General features: G+C 35.2%; 1 protein-coding gene across 25 annotated transcripts in view; it reads right to left on the minus strand.

The window, feature by feature from the left end:
• The window catches only part of nrxn3a (neurexin 3a), a 546,951-nt gene that overhangs the window by 367,879 nt on the left and 160,749 nt on the right, over positions 1–18,323 (minus strand). For 17 of the 25 annotated variants that reach the window (XM_073927387.1, XM_021467198.3, NM_001430850.1 and 14 more), the window contains 5 exons: positions 13,778–13,981; positions 9,530–9,556; positions 3,943–4,062; positions 3,143–3,524; positions 1,291–1,481 (listed from right to left, as the gene is read on the minus strand). In XM_073927387.1, the coding sequence (XP_073783488.1) occupies positions 1,291–1,481; positions 3,143–3,524; positions 3,943–4,062; positions 9,530–9,556; positions 13,778–13,981 (924 nt within the window). The remainder of the gene's footprint in view (positions 1–1,290; positions 1,482–3,142; positions 3,525–3,942; positions 4,063–9,529; positions 9,557–13,777; positions 13,982–18,323) is intronic. The other 8 variants (XR_002455904.3, XM_021467201.3, XM_073927388.1 and 5 more) reach the window with 1 other exon arrangement.

Below are 18,323 nucleotides of genomic sequence, written 5' to 3' on the forward strand. Positions count from 1 at the left end.
TAAAGACAACACGAAAGCGTATGTTCACAATTACAATATGATTGCGTGCATGAGAATGTATGAGTTTTTCTTTTCAGCTGAAAGCATACTGAAGTATGGGTTTTCATTTACACAATGCAAGTTGCTGACAAGTGTAAATCTCTTTTGAGAATAAAGAATAAAATATTCATATAAAGTTCAATAAATTAAGTAGAACATATTACGTGCAAAAATACAAGGGATGTCGTTAATCAATGAGTAGTTTAATTGATAAGCTTCAAATTAAACTACTTTGTGAAAGTTTCTTCTGTTGCTCCCCCTTGTGGTCGATAAACGCATCTGCTTATTACCAGAATTGTAAAACTGCAACTCGCATTCATTTGTTGACAGAACCTGGCAGAACGGGGGTAAGCGGACACCTCAATTGTAAACCATGTCCACCAACCAGAAAAAGTAGCCTGTGTTACACTGTTCAACAAATAACATGGCAGCCAGTTTGCGTTCGTGTTCCATATTAGACCCTGTCAGAGAAGACAATAGTAAAAGGAGTCTTATTTAGAGTTTGTTTTACCACACAAATGTGTTCTTGGAGCTTCGTATGATTACAGATGAACCATTCAAGTCACATGAAAGGTTTACAATATTTTTGGTTTACAATGTTTTTACTTTAACATCCTTTCACCGTTTTAGTCTATGGAGGATGAGGGAGCTCTCAGATTTCATCTTAAGTGTCTTAATTTGTGTACTGAAGATAAATAAATGTCTCAAGGGATTGTGACGCCATGAAGGTGAGTAATTATTAAAAGAATTGTCATTTTTGGATGGACTGATCCCTTAATCAACCATTAATAAGGTGTATTGATTTCAAGGATTATCGACAGTTAATTGTTATTGATTGATCATTGCTGGCATTCTTAGCATACATTGTGGACAACCGGACTGAAAAACTAGTTTTCCGAAGAGAGGAAGTCGCCACCTACTGGGATGGCCATGCTTATTAAATGTTTTATTTAACTTTTTTAACGTTTTCCGTGGCTCTGGCAGTTTAAACATTCCTGAATTTTTAATACCAGCCTTAGCCAACTGTAATCGTTTGTTTTGGTTTAATTTCCACAACCCAGTGCAGAGCCTCGGGAACCAGAGACAGGCTGGCATGGCCTCCCCCTGATTCTATTACATCGCTTTTAGTGATATTCATGGTCCCATGAGTAAATGAATAAACTTTACAACGTTGAAAGTATTCAAAAGTGCAAAGAGAAAGGTTTCAGTTTTTCGTAAATTATGTAATTGTAAGCATATTTGTTTACGTACCTTTAAGGTCCAGATTTTTAGCGCCATTGACGACCTGACTCACTGCCTTGGCATCGACTTTGAGTGTGTGGACGTTACTGTTGTCTCTTGTGATGACAACATTATGCCACTGGTTGTCATGGAGAGCTCGTTCACTGTTGCCTTTGATTACATTGGGCCCGTTGCCGAGATTAAACACATAATGTATATACCTAAAAGATGGGAAAGAGAAGGTCAGATTAATGAGAAAGTAGAAATAACATATTAAATTAAAGCTGCAAGCGGCATAATGGGGGTTCAAGCATTAAAGAACTTTTAATGCTGATCAAGTCAGAATTTATGGCTGATTAAAACCCATCCTTAATGGACAATGTTAACACACAGGCAATTTTTTTATGGCTAAACTATTATATAAATAGATATAATAATGTATATAAGTGATGTGATATAAATTATTTAATAAACTGTTTTATTGACAGGAGATGTCTTTGAGAAAAGCTGCCCAGAAAGGTCAAATCACCATATGATTTGTAGATTAAGTGTGTTTGTGAGAAGCTGTGTAAAATCAGCTTTTTTTTTTTTTTTTTTTGCTGTGGATAGCATAGGCAGCAGCAATAAGTGGTCTTGTGCCGCCATCTAGTGGCTAAAATGGTAACTGAACCACTGAAATAAGCATAAAGACCTACTAAAACTACTGTTTTTCAGAGACCCTTTCTACTATTATAGCGCCACCTATTGTGTGATGCCTACAAAAGTTTGCACACTTGTTTACAATCATGTAACATGAGTACAACAAATTGAAGTTTTGAGTTTTCTTTACATGTCAACAGGCATGCAGGTCCCAAAAGACACTCTCTTTTAGTAAATGTGCCTGTTACAGCCATCCAAAATGGAAAGTTCAACTTTTTTTTTTTTTTTTTTTTACAATAATTGTTCATCTACTCAGTCCAGTATGTGCTTAAACCCCTAATTCTCTGACTCTTTCTATTTGTTTATATAAACAAATCAATGAGTGATTACTGTTCTCAATGAGTTGTTCCCATTTCTCTTCTTTAAAAAAAAAGTAATAAAAGTAATAAAAGTTGCCGTCTCAGCTTATATAGGTCAAGATATGGCAAACTGAGTACGGGTTAATCATTAATCATTTTTGGCTTATTATAATACAAATGATATTTCTGATTAAGTGCCAATAACAAATATACAAAAACATAAATAACTAATAAATAATTTGAAAACCCAGTTAGCATTCTTTAGAGTTAGTATGCTTTATGAAAACCTTTTCTTTTAGTTTTCATCATTACACTTGTTTTTTTTATGCTATTTATATATGCTATTCATGCTGTCCTGTTTTGCAAATAAATCTTAAACTTTGTTACTTCAAAAATACATAAAGTTATTTTTACTAATGAATACTGAAAATCATGAAATGTATTGGTTGATTTAATATTAAAAATAAAACAATTACTGAACAATTTTAGTGGTGAAATGTATTATAGTGGGAAAAAAATGCTCAAAATTTGGTTTAACAAAGTTTAAAATTGTCTTATTTTTGTCCAAGACAACATTTAATTTATGATGGATTATTTATTTTTAATTTGTATGGTTTGTTTGCTCTTACCCAAACAATGCATTAAATAAATTATTTTACCTTTAATTACTGTAAATTGAAAAAAAAAATTAAAGTAAATTTACTTAAAATACAGTTTGGCACACTAAATTAATTTTAGTTTAGTTTAGATCAAATTTCCAGCTTACTTCAACTATTGAATGCTGAGAAGATCCATAAAAATACATTACATCAGCATGTCTTTTCCTCAACTGTCAAGGTAAAATCCATAACTTAAAGTGGTTACTTTTTCTTCAACGTACTTACCCTTTCACCAGCTCCACAGCGATGAAATCACTTCCGTCCCCGCTGTTGAAGAGGATGAATCCATCCGCAGAGGTCGTCTTGAACTGGAAGAAAAGGTGCATGGAGGTATAAGCCTGCAAGGTGGCAAGACTCAAGTAACTGTTCTTTGACTTGAACGTCACAGGGTCTGCGATGATGGAGCGCATGCCAAAGCGAGCGTTGAGTTCGCAGAAGTCGATGTCACCGTTCTTGCACAGGTCGATGTACAGCAGGCCGTTGAACTTCAGGCTCTGCAGGTGACCGATGAAGCTGGAGGGGATCATGGAGACGAAGCGGCGCTCAGTCATCACACCAGTCTCGATGTTGTGGAACTCTAACCGGGTGTGATCGCCCACCATCTGACCTACAAACCACAGCAGGTTGGAAAGGAAAACAAGAAAAAAATGCTGCTATACTACACCCTTAAACAATAATGCACTGCTGTACAGGCAGAAAAAATGCTGTTTGTACCATCAAAACCCTTATTCAAGCACTGAGTCAGACACTTCAACTATTGGCTACACAAAGTCAGTCCTACTTAAGCCAGCGCAGCAATGAACCTGAACTAAAACTATGTTTTTTATTGCTGTGAAACACTTGAGTTCGGCTAAGCAATTGCCAAAAATGGCCTACAGTTTATCAAAACCACAAAATCTTTAAAAACTAGCAACCTTCACACAGTTACTTCTTTAGTTGTCTTCCATCAAGTGCTTCAATTATATGAATCTAATAACCCATCAAGAATTGTGCTTGTCTTTCAGATTGAGGACCAAGGATAGTACCTTCTGCTACGTCATCGTCAACCGTTAGCTTGTAGCTTTTGCCCCTCCGGATCACGCGCACAGTATGCCATTCATTATCATTGAGTTTTTGTCCGGCATACAGTGTCTCTGGTCCTTTGCCTGAGAATGACGGTCAGGACATGTTAATTCCAACCTGAATGGTCTCTGACCAAACCTTTGCTTTCAGTGTGAAAAGGTAAAAAACCCAGATACATTGAATTTTATACTAAAATTACTGCATGCCAAGTAAGAGTTCAATTCATTCTAGCAATTACAAGAAAAGAGAAAGCAGAGGTTTGGTGCAGATCTTATTGAATATTACATTAAAAACAAAACATAAGCCTTAACAAAAAAAAAATTAACTAAATTGTTAAGCTTATTTTGTGACCATTTTACCACAAAAATCAAAGCAAAACCCTGTGATTAAATAGCTTAAACTCATAAAAGGTCTGGATACCACTCAAAGACAGTATTCTTATTGGTTTGACTGAAACAATATAAATGGATTTATCTGCTTAATAAAAGGCAGGCGGATAGCTTTTTTTAAAACACCCTGTGGTGAAAATGAAGTTAACGTTGTTTGAATGTTTATCTATTGTTTTTAATAGGTTTAAAGATAATCCACGTGTAAAAGTGTTTTTAAAAACTCCATCCCTCTATTGTCACAAGCATGCAACCAATCCTGTCAACTAGTGTGTGGAGCTTTTCATATCATGCTGTATCATATAAGCTCATATCATACTGTATCATAAGCATGTTCAAAACAAAATCATGAGCATCATCAGTTAAAACTGCAATAACAGGATATTAACAAAAGCAAAAAGACTTGGCAAATGCTCCAGTGAGTGTTTTTGCATTACCCAATCACAGTCATATCTACTGACACAATGGCAATCAGAGGTGTACATTATGATCCACTGACCCATTTATATTGATGTTAATGCAGGAAAATTGAAATGCAAGCTTGTTTTTTTTCACATTTTGCAGTATTTCAATGGTTCAAGTTTGGTGAACCTGTCGATTTGCATTTTATGTTGAACTATGCTGTTTTGTTTAGAAAAAATGCAGCAAAGTGTGATGTGACTATGGATGTAAAACTAACACTTAAGACTAGTCTTAAATCTTCTGATAAGGGGGGGAACAATACATTGTAATATTGAGATATTACAAAGCGACAATGCATATTACTGATGTAAAAGATAAGATTTAGGACATTGAGCTTGTTTTATTCAAGAGTCAGTTTGTTTTTTTTAGATAGTGTTATTCACTGTCAGACGCGAGTTGACACTTTAGATATACAGCATGTTTACCATAGAGAGGCAATAAGACATACATTAATTCAGTGTACATCCTCAGGTTGTAAATAACAAGTGATAAATCATTACTACATCAATAATAATAATAATTAATAATAATAATAATAATAATAATAATAATAATAATAATAATAATAATGAACCAATTATGTTTCATTTGTTGCACACAGAAATAGTTTAGCTTTATAAGGCCTCAATGCAGCATCAGGAGCTGCAGGTAATTATAACTTGCATGCATGTTTTTGTAAACTAAAAGTGACAACAATCACTGACTTAAGCAGCATTGGCTAGGGTGAACCTCCGCAAAGTGAATGTGGTGCATTAAATCATTATATTGCATTTAAAGTATCATGATTGTGAGAACAGTACTGAGATACATATGGAATTATGACTTGTATATCATTACACTTCTAATTATGACCGCTGTATCATTTGATGCACTCAAAGTCTATCATGATTGTTGCTTTAGTCAAATTCTGAATCCATTAAAAAAAGCAACTCGCCACTCAAAAATGTACTTTTACAACATGAATTGCGGGGCGAAGCAGTGGCGCAGTAGGTAGTGCTGTCGCCTCACAGCAAGAAGGTCGCTGGGTCGCTGGTTCGAGCCTCTGCTCAGTTGGCGTTCTGTGTGGAGTTTGCATGTTCTGCCTGTGTTCGCGTGGGTTTCCTCCGGGTGCTCCGGTTTCCCCCACAGTCCAAAGACATGCGGTACAGGTGAATTGGGTAGGCTAAATTGTCCGTAGTGTGTGTGTGTGTGTGTGTGTGTGTGTGTGTGTGGATATTTCCCAGAGTTGGGTTGCGGCTGGAAGGGCATTCGCTGCATAAAAACTTGCTGGATAAGTTGGCGGTTCATTCCGCTGTGGCGACCCCGGATTAATAAAGGGACTAAGCCAAAAAGAAAATTAATGAATTGCAGTTATGCATACTTACATATGCTCTCATTGTAAGAAGAAAAAAAATTCTGTTTATAAAAAATCTGTTTTACGGTAGAAAAAGTAGTGACTTTACTGCAGGAGGATTTTAAATCCACTTATGCAGAATTATTGACGCTATCTCACTCCAATTTGTAACTTTTGGATTTAGTAAACTCATATGAATTTGTATGATCTCATTGGTATATTTTAGCATGATTTTGCTCAATTAGTGGTAGGGTTTGGTTCCACTCCTCCTTTTAAAAATTGTAGACTTTTGTACACCTGAACTCATATGAATTAGCCACTAAACTGACAAAAGAGTAAAACAGCTACATGACTTTTGGGATCAGTCTGCATATGTAAAGCACAAAAAGGCCTGCAGTATATCCTCTTTAAACCAATGGCAGAAGCAAAGCAAAGAAGAATTATTTTTGCAGTTCCCTTTGGTAACAGCATTGATGCAATAATCACACGCTTCACCTTTAGTCAGAATCAAAGTTAATATACAAGAAAGCAATATATTTTATGATGCAACACATCTGAGGAGTTGAGTAGTCACAGAGGATAGCAGTGAGGCGTTTTGGATTCACCTCAGAGCATGCTATAATGTGGAGCGATGCTCCACATCCCTCAAAATCTCTTGCTCTTGGGAAATTGTGTTATGTACCTACCAGCATGCAGTTATCACTAGTTCCTGAGAAAAAAAAATACCTTTAGCCTTCTTCGACACTGATACAAATGTGTTGTGACCAACACGAAGCTTGCAATCTGCCATCACTAACATAGTTCAGATAACTGATCATGTCTATTTGATCAGAGATTTAAAAAAACAACACCTATTGCACTGTAACCTACTGCATAATGGAAATTTGGGTCTGTAAATGTAATACTATTTCTTATCACAGTTTCAAAACATCGTAATACGAGCAGAACAATGGAAACAATTACATTTTCAAAGCAAAAACGACAAAACGGTGCATAAATCCAACTGTATCAAAGACTTTGTGCACAGATTCTCCTGCCATATGCAGGTAATAATCTCAGAGCACTTAAAAATGCAGGTCTCATAACAGAAGCTTAAGAACTAATAGCTCTGATAAGCACATCATTCTAATTAGTGGCATTATATTAATCTGAGTGATGGAAAGTGTGAACTGGTGCAGGTAAAGAGATGTGAGACTAATCTAGCATGATGTGACTGCTTGCTACTTGATCAGAATGACTGATGAATGTGTGGTTGAGGATTACATTTACTTTGAAGCATTTGGTGCATTTCCAGCACTGCAAAGCCATCCCTCAATATTTGACACAAACACTTTATATCTAGAGTGACCTTACTGTATAGTCATTAGGATACAGTCATCCTGTCTGCAATCGTTATATTGCAGTATATTTCAATAATATTCTATTATTTCTAATTTGCAATATGCCATATTTCTTTTAGATTTCTATTATAAGCAGCCATGCATTTACAAATTCACACATTTGTAAAACATGCACACTGTATGCAAATATGAGACATCTGCATTAAGGTTTTCTTACCTCGTCATGCAAAATCATGATCACAATCAAATGTAAAGTATAGTGGTAACATTTTTCTCACCATTTTATTTTCCCTTTTTTTAAATGATGATCTTCAGAACACTGTCATTGAGAGGATCCAATACTTATTTTTGAGTAAAAGCATTTTTTGTGCCAAAACTGCAAAAACAATGTAATAAATAAATAATAAACTATCGTTGCTAAATTAATTGTAGAACTGAAAAAAGACATTTCTACACTTTAAATCTAAGAACAGCAGGCAATGGTTGAACTGCATGTTTCTGAAAGCATTTTTCTTTATAATAAATCAATACATTAATGATCATATAATTAAATGCAGTAATTTTCCTTACAAATAATGTGGCATTGCAAAATAAACATATTGAATCATATTACAAGAATAAGCAGAAAGTAGACCCAGCTATAACAATGTTAAATTATGCGCTTTGTATGCAAAAGTATTTTGCTTTATTTTTAGGCACAGAGCTGATATGTGGTGACTTCATAATGTGACTTTAAAACCTGAATTACAAATATACACTCCCTAATAAAAGTTTTGTCGCCCACCCTGGTTTCAGGAACAACAAATAATAGCTTGACATCTAGTTGATCATATGGCATCAGAAGTGGGTTATATGAAAGGCAAAGGCCTCTAGATTACTCTTGTTTTAGCTAAATAAAATATGGTCATGCCTTGATTTTTAATTAATTAATTAGAAAAGTAAGTTCTGACTTTGCTTAGACAAAAGTCTTGTTACTTAACAGAAATAATGTACAGTATAAAATATAAAGTCATGGTGCAGTGGAAAAAGAATTAATATCCCATGGCTCCCATAAGCTGAGACGTATCCATATATCTCAGCAATGACTCAAAGAACTTATTAATGAAGTGATCTGGAATGGCAAAGAAAGTGGTCTTACAGGACTCCCAGAGTTCATCAAGGTTCTTTGGATTCATCTTCAATGCCTCCTTCTCCTTCTTTTTACTCCAGACATGCTCAATAATCATTATATCTGGTGACAGGGCTGGCCAATCTAGGAGCACCTTGACCTTTATCGCTTTTAGGAACTTTGATGTGGAGGCTGAAGTATGAGAAGGAGCGCTATCCTGCTGAAAAATTTGCCCTATCCTGTGGTTTGTAACATAATGAGCAGCACAAATGTCTTGATACCTCAGGCTGTTGATGTTGCAATCCACTATGCAGATCTCTTGCATGCCTCCATACTCCAAACCATGATTACTCCTTCACCAAACTTCACTGATTTCTGTAAGAATCTCAGGTCCATGCGGGTTCCAATAGGTCATATGCAGTATTTGTGATGATTGGGATGGAGTTCAACAGATGAATAATCTGAAAAGATCTTCTGCCATTTTTCCAAATGATCAACTAGAAGTCAAGTTATTATTTGTTGCTCTTACAACTGGGAACGACGACAAGACTTTTGTCAGGTAGTGTAGTTGTAAAGGTTGCAAATAAAATATACTTCCACATGCACAATAATGTCTCATAATAACGCATGCATTAACTTGAAATACTGCATTCCTTAGTCATTTAGAAGATACCATCAAATTAAAACTCTCCTATATGAGATGCTAATAGAGCAGGAAATAGATTGACATGACAGGCAAATTATAGGCCGTCGAAAACCAGCCATGATTATTAAGTCACCACCATTTTAAAATCGTGTTCCACGAACTGACCCTGTCACTAGATGCAAACTCTCCTTGACTAAATGGAGGAAAAGGTACAAGACTTAAGACATTGCTTTCAACATCATTAGGAGCAAAATGAAACTTGAGTGTTAACTTACTGGAGTTACAGTTTATCCTGATACAGTCTAGATGGGGGAAAATAAGTGACAGATGAAATTGCATCCTTCAAGGTTACAGCTGCAGACATCCAAAAACAATAATTCCACCCTTCCGGGGACGTCCACATGCAAAGAGACGGCCATTTTGTTTTTTGATATATCAAATAGATTACGATTTAATGTAAAGACTATGTCTATTAGAAATAGATGAAGATATTATACATGTCCATGTATATGTAAACAACAATTTAATGGCCAATTGTTTAAATGGCTAAACAGATTAAACTGATATAAGCAATTTCACTTAATAAAATGGCCGCTTGGAGCTCACCAACCACAAAGATTATTCAACCCACAGCTTAATTTAGTTTTATTTACCAAACAAAGCATTGAAATTTTCTCCCTAAGCTTCTGCCCCATTGAAAACACACCAGCTCATTAGCTAAATTTGCTATATAGGCTAGCTTTAAATGCATTTAGCAAGAAGTTGGCGTAAGGGCAGATTTTCTTGAATGTACATCAATTTTGATAGCACTAAAAGCTACTATAAGCTCATTTTGATGCTCTGAGTTGGGTTCTGTGTGGCTGGATTTACCATGTGTCGTCAACCGCAACAGAAAAGTGGGAGCAAACAGCCTCGATACAAAAAGCACCAGCACCATGCAGTGGCCTCAGTACCTCCAAACTAGATCTTCTTCCTGAGGTCTGACGTGTCAAAATGAGCACTCAACATGCTAGCTAACCGACAACTGTGAACTTGTGCAGTGCAAAAAGTGAAAGGACTTGGATTTTGAAAGCTACTGAGACTACAAACACGCCAAACGTTTGTGGTTTACATCTGACAGGCTGATTTCAGGATGAGTTCTGAGTGTATGCGGTGGTTCTTGTCTCTTTCAGTATGTTTACAGCGTGCGTTCGTCTCTGCTAGGACTGAGCTGTCGCAGACCATCAGTTCTACTGTCAAACCTCAGGCTGTTTCCTGCAGTGAGGTGCGAGTTATGTCACTTTCTTTAATGATGACACAGTGACTTAATGAGCAGTTATTCTGTCTGATCTTTGGTCTAGCAAAAACGGTGTGGTGTCGAGGATTGAGAGGTGCTACCAGCTGCAGGTGAAGCTGAGAGCTCTGTTCTCGGGCTGTTTGCCGACCGGGCCGCAGGCTAAGGGCCTTTGAAGGGGTGAATACCATCTTTTAACAAAGCATGGAGAATGTGTGTGTCAGAGAACGGGAGAAGTGGGAGGGAGAGGTGACCGGGGTTTAAAGGATGTGATGTAACAGAAAGGAAATACCAACCAAAGCACAAATGCGGTACGAATGGAACCAACTGAGACAGAACGTGAAGTTTGCCAGAAAAAGAGTTACTGAAAATATGACAAGAACTAGTGTTAAGTTGACAATCAGAAAGTCACAACACTTGGAAGGGGTTTGCAATCATAAAAACAAAGAAAAAAATTAAGCATCATTTAAAAGTTAGTATCGAACAACAAACAAATAAAAATGTTATGCTGGTATGCAGTGCTGTGACTGTCTCGAAGGAGTTTTTGGCTTCACTATGACAATGATCATGGCTTTATATTCAAAAGATGCACCAAACATTGTGTCAGGTAGGTCTGGGCAGTATGGTGGTTTTATACTCTATACTGAACAGATCATTTTATAGCACAATATTATGGTTAATAAAGAAAACAATAAAAATATTTTAGAAATATCTCAGGTTCTACAGGTTTCAAGTCAAATTTCAGAGTTTTTAAGATTCTTTTAGGACCATTTAAATGAAATTTTAGACTTATACAGGGCTAAACACTAATAATTATTTGTAATGGCATGGTTTGCCACAAAAACTAAACAAAGCAAATGTAATTATTTCTTGGGGATATACTTTAATCTGTCAAAACAAGACAATTGTAGCTGTAAACACTATTTTCAACATAATATTTCTTTTTTTTTTTTTAATGACAAGTTTATCATTGTTAAAAGTATTTTTACTGTAGAGGGAATTACATAAATAATCAACATATTTGTTTGTTGGCCTTTTGGTCCAAATTGATTAAGTATATCTTCTATGCAACCTAATGCATTACTCTTATAAAACCATAAGTTTCATGTCTATTTATAAATATTATGTCTACTAGCCCTTATTTCTGTAAATAGTTTTTGTATGAATGGAAGATAACGTAAAGGGATAAACTGCTCTGTTATGAGGAACTGTGTAATTGTTTTTAGTTTTCTTTCCCTGATTTTATTAGGATGGATTGTTGGTGATTGCATGTATGTCGGCCCAATTGGGTAGCTGTACTTGGACAAAGAAAAATTAAGACCTGTTTAAAAATGTATAAGACATATAACACAATTTTTTTAGAGAATTTAAGGCATTTTAAGACTTTTAAAGCCCCCGCGGACACCCTGAAAATGAAATTTCTGATTAATCCCAAACAATAAAAATGTATATGTAAAATTGGACACAGCTGCTTAAATAAAAATGCCGTGCATGAAATGCTTTACAATTTAATTCAGAATATAAATAGGCTGCAGGTCGCCATAAATAAAACATTTACATACTTTATAAGCCTGTATTTTAGTTGTTCTGACTCCCTGTCAAGTGATTTATTTATTTTATTTATTTATTTTCCAAGATATGGACCCTTTTCACAAGCCTGTTATGACGCATTTAACAGTCATCACCATCTTAAGCCTTTGACTGCCCATATACTGAATGGTTGACCATGTTTTTACAATTTTAAATAATGACTGTTTTAAATAATGGCTTACATACACAGTATTGTTTGTTTACAAAAAATAAAATAATAATATAATAAAAATCAAACAAACATTCTGTTGCACTACTACACTGGATTTTGGTTTTATTGTTAAAAAAATAAATAAAAGTAAGAAAGAATTTTAAATGAGAAACTGAAATAATTTATGGCATACTTCAAATAAATAAAGGTAATTTAGTATTCAAAAATGTTTTATTGTGAATATTTTAAAATAAATTGGTCATACTTTCAGATTGTTTATAGTATATGTATTAAGTCTGGTACTTTTACCATAAATCGACATATCAACCATTTGGTAGAGGCTGATATTTTAGAAATAGGATGTGTTGAAAAAAAATGCATCGAATGTGTTAGCAACATAGAAGTTAAGAAATGCAATCCAAATATTCTTGGTGGAGTAGTTAGTGTTAATTCCTTGAAAGTGTTTAATATTTAAATAAAATAAAAAACATGTATTAATGTATGTATTATCTTTGCTTTAAATGACAAAAAATGAATTACGGCGAGGTGTTTCTAATGCAGTGTCTATAGAACAGGACAGTTAATTTAACATTATTTTCTCCTCTGGGTGCCGTCATCAGTCTCACACATTTTTTTTTTCTTTTTCTTAAAGTCTTGATAACACCATCATGGAGTCTTTCTTTTATTATTTGAGCAAATAAGATTGTAAAAAAAATTGTTTTATTCTCTTATTCATTGCACTTTAAGTTTTCCCAACTATGACGACTTCCTCTACTGAGAAACCCGAAAATGTGGAAAGGGTCTTTTGAGCTTTATTTTTTATTTTGCATTCCATATCGCAAGAATTATAAGGGGATCAGGTTTTCTAGATAAAATGTCACCAAATTCACACAACTTTAATAAAAAAAAAAAACCTCACATATAATAATATGTGAATTATTATGTGAACACAATCCTGAGAACCATTCCAAGGTTAATACATTTTGTTTGTTTATTTAATTTGAAATATTTTCAATTAAAATATTTTAAATGTTCCTCTTTAGTAACTACATTTATCTTGTCATGTTCTGAAATAAATGACATAATAAACACTATTTTATTTAAAAATCCCCTAACAAATAACTTTATTGTAGTATGTTAAATACTTTATTATATGTACAGTAAAATTATAGCATGCAGTTTTATTATTATTAAATTACAGTTCATACCGCCCATCCCTAGCATCAATTAATAAGTACAATTTGAGTTCAATTTACTGTCAATTACTTTAAAAGGAAAACAATCAATTTAAACGGAACATAATTGAATGTCTGGTGAACCATGCAAATAAAGAGAAACAAAAAAACAACATCTTAATATATCGTATTAATGAAGGTAATGATGAACTGGGAGGGTGGCTCTGGAATGACAGACAGAAAGAGAGAGAAAGGAAAGAGAGACAGATAAATAGAGAGAGAAAGAGAGAAAGAAGAAGCACTGCATCCTGAAGGAGGGGGTTTTATACAATACCTAAGTTGACCGTGAGTTTGACGCGACTGCCGTCCAGCTCTAGCCGAAGCGTATCGGCGGAGTCGCGTGACGTGGTGGCCATGAGCAGGCCGTATGCCCGCTGAGACATGAAGCGCAGAGAAACGTCCTCCGCTTCAGTGTGCATAACGGTCGGCATCACCACTTTCATATACATGCTGCCATCGTAGCTCAAGATGGACGCCTCTGTAGACAAAACACACAAGATCTGTTTTTAGAAAAACATTATAGTTTATGAAGTAAATACTGTGAGAGGATTAGGGCTGCACAATATATTGTTTCATATCGATATCGCCATGTGATCATTCCCAATATTACATCACAGAACATGCAAAGTTAAGTCTGTATTTTAATTTAGCTGTGTTTTTGAGGCTTGTATATTGATTATAAAAACATTCATGCATAAGAAATTGTATCATTTGTAACTTTAACAACGATTAACTAGTTTCATTTTGATTCATTTACCTAAAAACTCTTAAAAACACTGTAAAACACTGTTTATTTCAATTGTATTGTTTTCTTTATTGTATTAATCTATTTTTGTAGATTGTTTATAATATGCTGATGCACTCCCCTACAGAATCATACCAATCAGACTAATTATTTACAAATAGATATATCAAGTCATCTGGTTTAATTGTTTTCAAATCGTAATATGTACTCACTGGCCACTTTATTAAGTACCCCTGTCCAACTGCTTGTTATCACAAATTTCTAATCAGCCAATCACATCGCAGCAACTCAATGCATTTAGGCATGTAGACATGGTCAAGACGATCTGCTGCAGTTCAAACCGAGCATCAGAATGAGAAAGAGAGGTGGTTTAAGTGACTTTGAAAGTGGCATGTTTGTTGGTGCCAGACGGGCTGGTCTGAGTATTTTAGAAACTGCTGATCTACTGAAATTTTCACGCACAACCACCTCTAGGGTTTACAGAGAAGGGTCTGGAAAAAAAAAATTTTAAATCCAGTAAGCGGCAGTTCTGTGGGTGCAAATGCCTTGTTGATGCCAGAAGTCAGAGGAGAACGGCCAGACTGGTCCGAGCTGTCAGAAAGGCAACAGCAACTCAAAAAAAAAAAACAATCACTACAACTGAGGTATGCAGAAGAGCATCTCTGAACACACAACACGTCCAAACTTGAGGCGGATGGGCTACAGCAGCAGAAGACCACATCGGGTGCCACTCCTGTAAGCTAAGAACAGGACACTGAGGCTACAATTCGCACAGGTCCACCAAAATTTGATAATAGAAGATTTGGAAAAACGTTGCCTGGTCTGATGGGTTTCGATTTCTGCTGTGACATTCGTATGGTAGGGTCAGAAATTGGCTTCAACAACATGAAAGCATGGACCCATCCTGCCTTGTATCAACGGTGCAGGCTACTGGTGACCTCTGTGACCCCAGGATCAATAGGTATAACTTTTGTTTTGTCTGTTTTTTTTTATCCATGTATTTTTATGAATCACCAGTTTCAGCTAAAACTTAACTAAAGGAGAAAAAGTCACATACCTATTGAATGGTCCGAGGGGGAGTAAGTTAACATCAAGTTTTTTTTTTTTTTTTTTATTCGGGAGAACTGTTGGTTACTTTTCCTTTATTTTTATTTGTTCTGACATAACACATTTTAGACTCACAAAAAAAGGTTTCAATAAGAGACCACGTTTATGTTTATGAGTATTTATTGTTGTTGTTATTTTTTATCCTGCACACTATATGACATTACTTTCGGATATAAAATTAATATGTTGTCAGTTAGACTTTTTATGACATAGAATAACCCCAAAAAGGTGCCATGATTTCAGACATGTTTTTATTTTTTTTTAGACAACACAGTAATAATGTTTTCACTTCAGAAGACTAGAACAAAGTAATACCTGGTGGAACAATTTTCAATCACAACAAATCACAACTATTAATTTGACTAAATATCATTTTCTGACAAAAATAGTTTTATTTGAAATATTATCAGACCTTAATAGAATAAAACAAAAACTAACATTTTACTCAAATCCAAACCTAATAAATCCAGAGAAGCTAAGAAATGTTTCCCACAAAGCATATATATTTCAGTGTTTTTACAGTCCTAAATAACATTGCAAAACAGCAAAAAACAATAGCCTGCACAGTCAAGGTGATGGCTGACAAAAAAAGAAAGAAAGTCATCTTCCTGTGGAGACGTTTGACTAAATTCAAGTTAACACATTCTGTGCAAGTCTCCCACAGGTTTCCATTAACTGGCTCAACAGGTAAATGAACAGATCGCTCCTGCCACAGGGAATGTTGAAGACATCTGCTCTTTTCAGCCAGCTGACACACAGACGGACAGCCAGACACATCACTGATGGATGAAGCGATGCCCTTTCTCTAAAACTCTCTCTCTCACTTTCATTTAGTGCATTGCGGGTCAGGAAACACGCCGTATGAAAGTATTAGAAAAGTCAGCTGGGCATTAAATGTCTCTGACTACAGAGCATGTAGACATGTAGGTAAAGAAAAAAAAGATACAGTTGAGGGCAGGTTTTTATAGCAGGAATCCCACTTCAAGCTAAAAATTTAGCAAATTTAGTAGCAATGGTGCGGCGTCTGCAAATTGGTCCAGGCTGATTGGAGGGCAGCCCAAAGAAACAAGGAATCCATTTTTGTTTTTGTTTTTGTGGCACACACACACAAAATAAATACTAATAATTTAAGTGTGTGTATTGTGTATATTTATTATGCATATATAAATACATGCATGCAGATATTTGAGAAAATGTTTTGTATATGATACAAATTATATATGAATTTACATATCTGGGGTGTAAACCTACACTGGTCCCACAGTTCAGTTCAAACATTGTTCAATTCGATTCTTCACAGTGCATTGACGATACTTTCCATAAACAATTTGATATTTTACTTAGCAACACAATAATTTTTGCATTAAAATGGATCATTAATAAATATATTTATATTTATATAATATTAGTAATACAATTTTGTCCTTTAATAAAAGCAATCAGATATATGTACAGTACTGTATCTTTAATTTTACCAGCTCAAAGAAAACACTCTTTTTGAATGTAATAAACAAAACTAAAGTACATGCACAGAGAACATGAGCATTTATTGCAAATTTATTAATGTAAATATTATCCCGCTTGATTTTTGAGTGTTGTTAAGTGAGTTCTTAAATGCCTACGATTGATCACATGCTCAATAGAAAGGCTGCGATTGGCTCTAATGGTCAGCACGGCTCTGGCGGTGTTCAGCAAACAGTGACAGACACTTATGTTAAACGACTGCTGCGATCAGCTGATCCATTATAGACGGCAACGCAGTGGAGATAACTCGCTCTTCAGACACGCTTTTATCTTGATCCACAAGTAATGTTACTGTTGTAACAGCTAAGACAGGAGATAAAACGTTACCTCACCAACACACCAGCAGGCCAAAGGGGCCACAGAGATTGCAAGAGAGTTTACAGCTGTCATTTTTTCCTAGCTGGGTTCTGATGTACTTTACTGTCAGTGAAAGACTGTCCAGCAAACTCACAAGCAGTAAATTGTGCAGTTATCTAAAGTATTTAAAGTAGTTGGAGCATTTTAAATTAACTTCTCGTGGTCGACTCCTTTTGCATAGTAAGCTACAGTACCACCATATAACACATATGTGATAAATTATGTCAGTACATCATAATCGGTTCTGATTATTACTAAACCGATACCGAATTGTTTGTGTCTGCATCGTGGTGCATTGCAGAAACAATTAATTTTGACACCTCTATTAAATTTCTATTTAACAAAATTGCTCGGTATTGTTTTGTTTTTATGTACTGTAAGCGTGTGTATCACATATACATAACAAAAAAAAAAACACACACACACACACACATATATATATACGCACACACAAATAACTGTTATTTTGGATGTAATAATCATGGTTACAATTTTTACAGCATATATATAGTCTCAAAAACTCAGAAATGATCCATTTGGACTGATTTAAAAATGATAAAGTATGCCAGTGGAATCTATTACTGTCTTAGATGGGATTACAAGACACTTATCTTTACAAAGGACTCAGATAGCACCCACATTCTTAAATGAACCATTAGACAGACACTTATTTCAGTGTATGTAGGATTCATTGAACAAACATATACTTGCACTATACAACTATTTCAAACAATCAGGCAAAATGATGGTTCATCTGCAACACTTTGAGTTGGAAGGGCTCCTCATAATATTAAAACCAAACCTAGGACTTTCGACTCGTTTTAAATGGCTCAATCAGATGCTCACGATAATTGTTCCTCAGATGAATTTCTCGGAAAACACACAGCAGACTTCACAAAATCAAAAACGATCACAGGTTCCAAGCGAGGACCAACAATAGATGCTCATTTAATCCTCAGCTGTGAAAACTCCATCCTAAACGCATGCATCCTAAATATCGACATAAGGAAACCGCTGACAAACTCTACAATTACACAGCGATCAATATGTTATTATGTGCGATTAGTTGCTTTTCAATCCTCCCTGG

Source organism: Danio rerio, chromosome 17, assembly GCF_049306965.1.
Source record: "Danio rerio strain Tuebingen ecotype United States chromosome 17, GRCz12tu, whole genome shotgun sequence".
Classification (NCBI taxonomy): domain Eukaryota; kingdom Metazoa; phylum Chordata; class Actinopteri; order Cypriniformes; family Danionidae; genus Danio; species Danio rerio.